This window comes from Mustela nigripes, chromosome X (genome assembly GCF_022355385.1).
Source record: "Mustela nigripes isolate SB6536 chromosome X, MUSNIG.SB6536, whole genome shotgun sequence".
In the NCBI taxonomy this organism is placed as follows: Eukaryota; Metazoa; Chordata; class Mammalia; order Carnivora; family Mustelidae; genus Mustela; species Mustela nigripes.
This window is the reverse complement of record NC_081575.1, coordinates 122730121-122741501: the sequence shown is the minus strand read 5'-3', so window position 1 is coordinate 122741501 and position 11381 is coordinate 122730121. Positions and strand designations below refer to the sequence as shown.

At 44.6% G+C, this 11381-nt stretch overlaps 1 protein-coding gene and 1 long non-coding RNA gene across 7 annotated transcripts in view; one reads left to right on the top strand and one right to left on the bottom strand.

Annotated features, from left to right (window-relative positions):
• The window catches only part of LOC132007511 (uncharacterized), a 24090-nt gene extending 14736 nt beyond the window's left edge, over positions 1–9354 (top strand). For 4 of the 5 annotated variants that reach the window (XR_009401380.1, XR_009401376.1, XR_009401378.1 and 1 more), the window contains 3 exons: positions 3346–3452; positions 4888–5028; positions 9228–9354. This is a non-coding gene — a long non-coding RNA (uncharacterized LOC132007511). Of the gene's footprint in view, positions 1–3345; positions 3453–4887; positions 5029–8429; positions 8534–9227 lie in introns of all 5 variants that reach the window. The other variant, XR_009401377.1, reaches the window with a different exon arrangement.
• The window catches only part of ARSL (arylsulfatase L), a 21287-nt gene extending 11847 nt beyond the window's left edge, over positions 1–9440 (bottom strand). Inside the window, exons 1-5 of one of the 2 annotated variants that reach the window (XM_059385688.1) lie at positions 9352–9440; positions 6058–6102; positions 4867–5016; positions 3376–3497; positions 1749–1871 (exon numbers count right to left, since the gene is read on the bottom strand). In XM_059385688.1, the coding sequence (XP_059241671.1) occupies positions 1749–1871; positions 3376–3497; positions 4867–5016; positions 6058–6080 (418 nt within the window). In that variant the 5' untranslated portion in view covers positions 6081–6102; positions 9352–9440. The remainder of the gene's footprint in view (positions 1–1748; positions 1872–3375; positions 3498–4866; positions 5017–6057; positions 6103–9351) is intronic. The other variant, XM_059385689.1, reaches the window with a different exon arrangement.
• Positions 9441–11381: the final 1941 nt, after the last annotated feature.

The following is an 11381-nucleotide window of genomic DNA, read 5'->3' as shown; positions in this document are numbered from 1 at the left end:
GGATGGGACTGGAAGAGATTCTGCTGAGTGAAATAAGTCAAGCAGAATCTCTTCCAGTCCCATCCATGTTGCTACAAAAGTTGGGTATTCGTCCTTTCTGATGGAGGTATAATACTCCATTGTGTATATGGACCGCATCTTCCTTATCCATTCGTCCGTTGAAGGGCATCTTGGTTCTTTCCACAGTTTGGCGACCTTGGCCATTGCTGCTATAAACATTGGGGTACAGATGGACCTTCTTTTCACTCCATCTGTATCTTTGGAGTAAATACCCAGTCATGCAATTGCAAGGTCATAGGGAAGTTCTATTTTTAATTTCTTGAGGAATCTCCACACTGTTCTCCAAAGAGGCTGCACCAACTTGCATTCCCACCAACAGTGTAAGAGGGTTCCCCGTTCTCCACATCCTCTCCAACACATGTTGTTTACTGTCTCATTGATTTTGGCCATTCTAACTGGTGTAAGGTGATATCTCAATGTGGTTTTGATATGAATCTCCCTGATGCTAGTGATGGTGAACATTTTGTCATGTGTCTGTTGGCCATTTGTTTGTCTTCTTTGGAGACGTGTCTGTTCATGTCTTCTGACCATTTTTTGACGTCTATGTCTGTCATAAAAGGAGTCTTGACCTTGCATATAAAGTTCCCCTGGGTAATCCAGGAAAATCTCCTCATCTCAAGGTCCTTCATTTAACCACATCTATAAAGACCATTTCCCCATATAAGGTAATTTTTTTTTTTAGCTTCTGGCATGTAGGGTGTGATATCTTTGGTGATTGTTATTCAGTCTACTGTAGCTAAATTTGCAAAGGTCTGTGTCAGAGCAATAAGGAAGGCACAGAGGGCTCACATTGTTCTAGAAAACGATCTGCTGTTCTCAGTGTTGGTAAACAATTTCCTGACTTTGGAACTGTCCCTTTCCTTGTTAAACCACTGTAATGGTAGTCAGGGTCATGGTAGGTTAGAGGTTCTACAGAGCACAGCTTTCAAGTTCAATCAATCGCAGATGCAGATGCTTATCTTCTCCCCGTCACTATTAAAGCGTTGATAGAAACCTTCGTGTCTTCCCACGACCCCAAATGGCCATCTCTCATCCAGAAAACCTCATGAGATTTTCCAAGGAGTATTCCGTGAGAATAGACTTCTATCTCAAAAAAATTATAATAAGTCTATTGGATTGAATATTCAGTGTATCAGCTAGTCTTGCTGTTTACGATGAGTAAGTGGCACAGTTTAATAAAAATTACACTATAGCATGATGGCAACAATGACAGCGTGGTCCCCTCTCAAGAAACTACTATGCTTCATTGTGTTTCAGTTTGTACATGACACGGTTTATTGACATCTAGAAAGATAAGCACGCTATTTATGGAAGCAGAGAAGTACTAAGCCCTACAGTCCCATTTCTGTGCAGAATTTAAGGAATTTCTGGAAATTTAAGGAAAACATTATGGAAATTGTTAATAGCTCGTTGATATTAGGAAAAAATGTCCCCCCCCACTTTTTTTTTTTTTTTATCATGGTGCATCAGCAAATACTATGAAATGCCAGGTATTTCATTAAACATATATATCTTCAGCATCTACTTCACACAACGCAGTCCGGGTACTCAGGTCATTCCTGCACTCGTGGAGCTTTCTGCCTGGTGGACAATCCCACTACATCAAAACCATTTCATTCCCCAGGTTTTTGGTTGACTACACTCTCCATATAAAGGAAATGTACTTAATGCTTTCAAAATATACATACCTATTAGCCCAGTGGCATATCCTCTGTCTTTTAATATTTTTGCAAAAGTTGTCTCATTGGTTGGGAGCCCTCCAGATGCTCCGGTCCACTGAACAACACGATAACCATTGCTGGAAACCATACCTTTGGGAACCATTTTCAAAGAAACGTTACCATCCGACAACGACACGTTAATAATAATGATACTGACAATAATAATGTTGATTTTTTTTTTCATTTAAAATATGCTGTGAAACATTAATTGGAAACTTAGCAAGAAGAACTGTTGTCCTGTTATGTGAAGGTTATAAACACATAGAGGATTAAGTGAAAAAGGAAAGAGAATTTAAAAAGGTTTTATAATTGCACCAGACTGTTGATATGATCCAGAGGTTTTCAAACTTGTCTGGACTTTGGAATCATTTGGGGAGCTTGAAAATATTCTGAAACCTGGTTGTCAATCCATAGCTTGTGATTTTATTTTAAGGTTTTAATCAATCAATCAATTAATTAATTACTTTAGGGAGAGAGAGTGCAAGCTGGGAGAGAGGCAGAGGGTTGATGGAGAAAGAGAGACTGTCATGCAGACTCCAGACAGAAAGTGGGGCCCAAGGCGGAGCTCAATCACACGACCCTGAGATTGTGACCTGAGCTGAAACCAAGAGTCAGATGCTTGGCCAACTGAGCCAATCAGAGATTGTGCCTCCCCAGAGATTGTGATTCTAATTGGTTGGGGGTGGAATTTGGGATTTGGAATGGTTACAAGATACCCCAGATGATCCATGTATGCTAACAAAGTAGGGAGGCATGGATATAATTCGCACTGACCCTGATAACTTATTCAACTCAATTCACTCAATTATTCAAGTGTTTAAAAAACATAGGTTAAATATTTTTCTAAAGCTCTGCAGTATACAGTCAAGAACCACTAACTTGAAAGACGTTCTGTACCTCCTAGACTGATTTTATGAATGCAGCTCAGTCTTCACTAGGAAGATCTGAGAAGATCTACTTGGCTCCAAGACTGATCATATCTCAACCATCATCATTTGGGAACTTGGAGAATTCATTCTGAGATTTTCCAAAGCTTTGAGCATACATCTGGTTGAGCGAAGAGTAGTGGAACATAAATTTACATTAGCCAGAATTCTGTCTTCCCTGGAGGCGTGAGAAGAAACCAGGGACCCATATATGGGAGAGTCTGTGAGAGTCACATGGCCAGGCCAGTCCTCAGTTATTCAAACACTAGTCCCCGGTTATTCAGACGCTAGTCCACTAGTTTAGGTGTTTCTGTGAAGGTTTTTAAAGAAATGGTTAACATCTACAATCAGTTGGCTTTACTAAAGGAGATAACCCTTGATAGGCAGGTTCCTTATCTTTAGGGTCAAAGGGCAGAAGGATGCCAAAGACATCACACAGACTTCAAACTTTTGGTCCACTCCCTACTCAAATCCCTCTGCCTGGGTCACCTCATTACCTACAGGGCTCTATGGCTCTTACCGGGTCTAATCTGGTAAAAACATGGAGGGGTTACATTATTTTCTCCCCATGCTTTAGTATCTCTAGCAGTGGACCCAGGCTTTAGTATCTCTAATATAGGGATCATGTTCTTTTCCAGAGCCACGGTTAGACGTGAAAGAGGACAAACCTGATCTGAGAGGGTATCTGCCCGTTAGGAAAGCAGCCCTGCTTGGGGTGCACACTGATGCAGCTGCCACATGCTGGGTAAGCATCACACCGTCCTCTGCAAGGCGGTCAATATTTGGAGTCCTACAGAGGGAAACATCAACAGTGTTATTTCTTAACAAACAAACACATACGGTTTCCTACAAGCATATCAACCTATTTAACAGAAATTCATCTCATCAATGTCCACAATAGCCAAGCTATGGAAAGAGCCCAGATGTTCACTAACAGACGAATGGATAAAGAAGATATGGTCTATACACAGTGGAATATTACTCAGCCATCAAAAAGAATGAAATCTTGCCATTTGCAATGACGTGGATGGAACTAGAGTGTATTATGCTAAGCCAGATAAGCCAATGAGAGAAAGACAACTATTATATGATCTCTCTCATATATGCAACTTAAGAAATAAAACAAAGGATCAGAGGAAAAGGAAGGAAAAAATAAAACAAGATGAAATAAGAACAGAAGACAAACCATTAGAGACACTTAAGTATACGAAACAGACTGAGGGTTGCTGGGGAGGTGGTGGGAAGATGGGGTGACTGGGTGATGGGCGTTAAGGAGGGAACGTGATGTGATGAGCACTGGGTATTAGATAAGACTGATGAATCACTGAGCTCTGCCTCAGAAACCAATAAGGCATTATATGTTAATTAACTGAATTTAAATTTCTAAAAAGAAAGAAAATCAGCCCATCATCCTTTTACCCATCCAGGTGTTCTTGGGAATGACCAAAAGGCAGTGGCAAGAACTTCAAATGTCATCTGTACCACTGAAGTAACATAACATCAGTTCAGTATTGTTTACTAAGTTTCTGCAACATGCTAATGGTACAGAGAGGCACGTAATGGGAAATCCAGAACTGAGAATCTGGGGTGCCTTCTTTAATGGGACTCATGAAAATTGTACTTCTCAGCCCCAACATATTGTAGTGAGGGTGCAATTCAGGGGCAGGTTCATGGTGTTGCCTAAGCTGGGTCTCCAAGGTCAATTAGTGATTGAGGCGATGGGATGAGCTCCTTCTTAGAGAGATGGGCCAGCAATGGCAGATAAGCATGTCATATCTGGTGATGATAGGGGACATGGATTTGTCAGAAGCAGAGCTTTTCAGCAGGGAGCACTGAAGTCATGCATGAATAGATGGAGTTGGGCTGATGGGTGGAAGAGGAGCATGAGGAGACTTGGGTCATTGACTCTGATGCAACACCAACGATTTTTAAACACTGTCCGTCTTGGACTCTGCTGGTGAAAACACGTCTAAAAGTCACAGATAGGAAGAATCTGAGCTGGGGTTAGCACTGGGGTGGGAAGTAGGAAGGGTTAGGGGCCATGAAAGGAAGTGTGTGCAGAATCCCATCGAAGTTCGGATAGCACATATGGAGAGTTAGATCCATTGTCAGTGGGGTCTTCACTGGGGTCCCAGATGAATGACTCTCAGAATCCTTGCCTGATGGTCTTGTTCCCATAGCAGCCAATGTCGCCAATGCCAAAATCATCTGCCATCAGAAGAAGGATGTTTGGACGCCCACCAGATAAATCCCTGCAAGCTGAGGGCCTCACACCTAGAAGCATGCCGACCGTCACAGCCAGCCAGCTCCTGAAAGACAAGGTGCCGATGGACGCTTAACTCTGCTATCCCATGTCTTGTACGTGACTTCCATAGGTGGGACTTTTTTAGGCAAGTTCACATTTTAGGGGACTTTGATATTAGCATCACATTGTAGAATAGTTAAGTACATTCTTGGGCATTTGACTTTTTCTTAGTTGAACACAACTCAAGCTCTTGATGGTTTTATTTCAACCGTCAACATTTTTTGCCATTTTAAGCCCTAGAGACTGTTGTTAGGTCATCACACCCATGATTAAGAAAAAACCTTATTTGGTTTCTTATTAGGCATGGATCAGGTCCCTAGAATGCCTACAGCTCCTTCCCCTTTGCCTTTTAATTTTTCCTTAAATAAGTCAACCATGTTGAACTTGGGTATCTGTGGTGCTTGGTAGGCAGTTGGACCACTGACCAGAGCAAGACAGAGAAGAAAAGTCAGGGCAAGGGCTTACCAATACCAGCTGTTGATTCTGAGTCTACTAAAAGTCTCCATATATTCTAGCACAAATGTGACTGACTTTTTTCATGATGGGAAGTGGGTCTTTTTGAGGTTCCAGCCCAGAGCAGAGACACTTGGTGGTGGCACATCAGGAGAAGAATTGCCATGGAGCTTGGGGGCTTTCCCACCATCATCACTATCATAACCCCATAACCATGGCGTCCATGGAGCCCCTCCTCTCTCTTTATATGGAAGCCACCTTGGGCTCATGCATACACAGCAGGACAAGAGTGCTGTCGTCCCCAGTGCCATGGACTAATGGCGAGATCTGAGTCGCCAAAGATCTGCAATATGGACTCCCTGGAAAACCAGACAACTGGGTTTGGGAATAGGGAAGCAGACTTCCTTCAGAAGATCCCAGATGGGGGGTGTGGATCATTGATAGGAATCCCGAGTCCCACGATCACTGCCGCAGATGCACCATCAGTGACTAGGTGAACAAGACCACTTTGTCCATGCACCCTGACAAAGGGACAAAAAGAAATGTAGAAGCAGAAACAGAAGATTAAGCATCGCATGTAATCCTGTCTTACCAAGAGTGGTCCCGAGGTAACATGTTCTCTCCTGACTTTTATTGCCTGGAAGAAATAAAGGAGGTCTATCATAACAAAGGCAGCAGACATGCACTAATTCCATCCATAAAATACTAAGTATTTAGCAAAAGGGAGACTTTGATTCTCTCGGATGATATCAACAAAACCTTAAAACAATGACCAAAAACTCATAAAAAGAATGGCCTTCCCCCATTAAAAAGGCTTTTAAGATGCTGAACACCATGTTAAGAATGTAGAATGTATGACTTCCGAGGGCCGAATGATATGGATTTGGGTTTTTCTGTTTTGTTTTGTTTTGTTTTGTTTTTTGCCCAGGTGATCTGATCTGTCCCAACTGAAACTCTGTCCCCTTTAAATATGAACTCCCCATCCCACTCCCCAACCCCTGGCTCAGACATTAGGGGAAAGCCAACTTTGGATTTCTGTGGATGAATGACCTTGATCAGCTCAGCCCTTGCAGTGACCTTGAAGACCTACTCACGAGTTGTTTGAAGTGATGTTGGCTTCCACGGTGGGGGATGCTTCTGAGCCTGGGAGGCATCCAGCCCTCCCATGAGCACCACCTTACCCCATGTAAGCTGTTCCCGAGAGAGGCCAGTGGGCTCTGTGTCCTTCAAGTGCAGCCTGAACTTTATGCCTCCTTCACATTCTGTGGACCTCAGTCTTTGGCCACAGGTGGTACGGGCATCTTTCCAAACTTCCTAGCCATCTCAGGTGACTTCTCACACTTTTGCACACAGTATTTGCTTCACCTCAAGGACAAGGCAATGAGCCTCTGGTCAACCAGATGGCTGTTATGTGCAGCAGGAATAGGGCAAAGCTTGTGCAGAAATAGACCTCATAGGATAGGTTCCTTTGTGGGCTGTGTGTAAACAGCACATCCAGCATAGGGAAGTTTCCACGTGTGATAAAACCTGATGGGTTCCACCACTGGGCCATGTCTAGCACCAAGCCATCGCTGTTTATTTGCTTCACTTCCTGTCGGGGGCAGGCCCCTGGCCAGGGCGGCCTCCGCCATTAAAAGATGGCGCCTGGCTAGTTGCCAGGTGAGGATTGCCTCGTGAGACTAAGCGGAACGCCCAAAGAGGAAGTAAACAGCATTGGTTGCTAGCGAAGTTGTTCGTTTAGGTGCACAGCCTGATTCGCTCCCTCCTGTCCCCTGCTCGCTGATTGGTCATGTAAGCGTATATAAGTGTGTAGACTTGCAGAAAGAGAGAGAAGATGCATCCGAACCAGGCTTCTTGTCGTCCTTGCGGGGCGAGGGCGATAACTTCCAGGAAGGATTTTCCTAAGGTGTGAGCCACCAACTTCCCACCATCTTGGTTTGCTTCTGGAGGGTGAATGATGTCACCCTTTGGGATGGTAGCTATGTGCTTTCTCTAGCATCCAAAGTATTTAGCTCACATTAGGGTTTCCTCTTGGTGGTGCCCATTCTATGGGTTTGGGCAAATGTATAATGATATGGACGCACCATTATAGTGTCCTACAGAGTGGTTTCATAGCCCTAAAACCCCCAGTGCTGCCCCTGTTCATCCCTCCTTGGCCCCAGACCCCAGCAACGACTGATCTTTCAGTGTCTCCATAAGTTTGCCTTTCCAGAAGGTCCTAGAGCTTGAAGCTCCTAGAGTGTGCATTGTTGGTAAAACCACTCCCCTCTTCTGACGCAGAACTAGGATGTTGGGAATTCTGTCTACCTGACTTGCTTTTACAGATAGATGGTTTTGAGCAACGTGTCTCAGAACGAGCAGAGGATGGGAGCTGGAAATGTTTTCTTTTCATACTGTCCTCGTGCAACCCACTCTTAGTTTGGTTCAGCTTATGGCTTTGGGCTACAGATCTTAAATCATGACGTCTTAGGGGGTCTGTATAAATATTTTTATTTACGTATACTTATAAACTAGATAACACATTATACATCATATGGTGATACACACATACAGAAAATATACATTATTCCATGGTAATATATAACGTGTCTGTAGCATTTAAAAATATAAAATATACACTAGAGTATAAAGTAGACATGGTCGTTATGGGCAGCTGGGACAGGCATTTTATCTATTTATATGTAAAATTTTGGGGTTTTGCCAGAAAAAACCTATGAGGGGATACTTCTGACTTTTCTGGGGGAAGGAGGCTGGTTGTAGCCGTCATATGTGGTTATCATTGACAGTCCATGTCTGAGAGCCAACGGTAACTGAAAACCCATATGAGGTTTCCTTAATGCCAAATATGGGTCTAGCTTCTAAATGATATGTTCTGTATATTTAGCTACATAAGGAAGTGTGTATCTATATATATTTGGAAATGAACTCCGCGGTTTATGGAATGCTGCCTACTTTTTTCTTCAGATTGGCATCCTGTTAGCAGAGAAAACTTTAAGAAAACACAGTGGAGTGAAAGCAGAGAGTAGCGCGGTGGCTTCCAGGGGTCTGAGTTGGAGGGGCTTGGAGAGGTGAGGTTTAAGGGACTACCCTGCAACCAGAAGAGGGGTACGTTCTGGCAATCCAATGCACAACATAGCGCTCGTAGCCCACGGTGCTCAACGTGGCCCCTAGACCAGATCTTAATCTTTCTCAAAGCAAAAAAAAAAAAAAAAAAAAAAAAAAGGAATGGTAAATATGTGACATCCTGGAGAAATTCGCTAGGACCTGTGTCATAATTGCAAAGCAATTTCGGCATGTCTCAAACGCACAAGCTGTATCTGTCAAACTAATACAAGGTTTTCGGTCTGTGAGATGCCAGTTTTTAAAAAAAAAAAAAAAAAGGGAAAACAGGATGCAAGGCGTAATGTAGGCTTTGACCGACTTCCAGGCGAGGACCAGACAGCACTCCTGCTTCCTGGCTGTCCTCGAGCCTCAGGGCAACACGCCTGCCGTTGCCACTCGGCATGAGCCCCCTTCCGGGATCTAGCTCAGTTTCCCATCTCCAGGATTCCTCCCACATCCTGTCCCCACGTCTGAGACCTGTAGGAATCTAGGATCGTTCCATTTCCCCGGGCTCTGGATTCTGTGTCTAGTTCATTCTGATCTGCATTGGTTTTTGAAATCACCCCAGGGAAGAGGGGGTTGGAAATATGTCCTGATGTTTTTTCTTTTCTTTTCTTTCTTTCTTTTTTCGTTCCTTTTTTGCAAAATCGCTTCTGCAAGATTGCCAGAGACTGCCTCCGAGGACATGGTGTGCCCTGCAACACGGCGTGCTTCTGGGACAGCTGCCCAGCATCCCTGGATAGGCATGGACCACCCTGCCAAGAGCCCCAGGAGAGCCGCTTACCTGAATGGCTGGAGGTTGGAGGTTGGAGTTTGGAAGTGAACGGCTGGTTGTGCACATCAGGGAGCGGCCTCTCCTTACCGGCCGGCGGCACTCACAGTCTGTGAGTCCCCAGGCCTGCTGGATCACTGCACGCACGTACGTCCGGAACTGATTCACTCTTCAAAGCCACAGCCCGGAGGTGGCAGAAGCAAGTTCGGTTGTCCAGAGAGAACAGACGGGTCAGTCGCTGGCGTCCCGGGGCGACGGTCGTCCCCAGTTTCTACAGAACTTCTGTTCTTCATTATACAATGGAACCGTGCCAGAAGGAGCCTGGAGGACTCACGCTGTGAACACTGACTCATTCATGCCCGGGGAGGTGGAAACCTTTCCGACCTTTGTTCGACTCAGAGGGGTATTGGCTGGCTGTGCTCCAAAATACGAGAGCCGTTGCCTTCAAAAATGCCTCTTGGACAGTCCTTAAATTTTGTGGCTTTCCTACCTCCCCATCATTGGCCTCTGCCTCTGACATTTAAAAAAAAGGGGGAACAGAGCACACCTCTGCTTGTATCAGCAAGCACTGTCCTATGTAAATAGCTTGGCTCCTCCCTAGCCCTATATCTCTATTTGGGAACTTCTGGATTTTAGGCCATATTTGTTTGTTTTCTATTCACAAGGGAGCACCTTCCTTCCTCAGGGGGCAAGACCCACGTTTCAGGCAGCATAAGATGCAAACCTGATCCTTTCCAAAGACTTTCTTGAATTAGAGTTTTCTGAACACTCCCCAGGGGCAAAATCCTATCTAAGGATCCATCTTCGAAGCCCCTATTGCATTTGGTTTTTTGTTTGTTTGTTTGTTTTTCTCTCTCCGTGGTCCGTGCATGTCCGAATTGGGATTTGAGGCTCGTGCTTGGCAGATAACCATCTTACGAGTTCACGGCTTCAAAAATTCTTTGCAAATTCAGAAATTAAAGGAAGGTGGGTAGACGCTGTTTCGGTGGGGATTCCCTGTTGCTTCAAGGCAGGTCTGTGGAAGGACGCTGGTGATGAAGGAAGGCAGCTGGCCTCCTGTTGTTTTTTCCCCAGTGTCAGCTAAGAGAAGCCACGTCCTGAAGGCTCGGTGGCACATGGAGGTTCTGGACCCAGACATACAGCTTCTCACTCCTTCTCGTGGGAGCTGGTGGTTCTTTTTGTAGCTGAAGGAACAAATCCGTCAAGTGATTTGTACACCGCCCGGGTTTAGCGCCTCTCAAGAAACCTACTTTTCAGCTGCCCTGAAACCAGGTCACTGTGTTTTTGGGTTTTGAGTTATTTGGGCACTCTGATGGAACATGGAACTGTGTGTCTATGGGGCGTTCGTGAATTCCTGGAGTCGTATTTTACGGTCTTCAGCAGCAGCCCAGATATCACATGGAGACTGCAGAATTGCCTTAAAGGCAAAATACGATCCCCACAGAGAAGGGTCTGTTTGCAGAGATTGCTCTGCAGGGGGAGGGCTTGGAAGATCCCAGGATTAGAATGTCCTTGAAGGATGACCTCTTTTGCAAGGCTGAGCTCCTTGCTTGTAGCTCCAGGAATTATGGAGCCCTGGGTGAAGCTGTATTGTTGGGTGATGACACGCCTGTCTCTTTCACAGTAATTCTCATGTGAATGTTCCTCCTTGTCCTTGCACACCTGCCCCCATTTTCATACACAAAATAGGACTGTAATAAAGGATACAAGTACATGAGAAAGAGTCCTATGATAGAGGCAATGCTTATATCCATCCATCTATCTATCATGTATCCATCCATCCATTCATCCATCATCCATCCATCCATCCACCTATCATGTCTACCATTTATATCCATCGATCTATCTCTCCATCCATTCATCCATGTATCATCTATCTATCCATCCATCCATCTACCCACCCATCCATCTATCTATCATCTCTCCATCCACCCATCCACCATCTATCTATCCCTCTATCATATATCTATCCAACCATCCATCCATCCATCCATCCATCATCTGTCCATCCATCCAACCATCCATCCATCCATCCATCCATC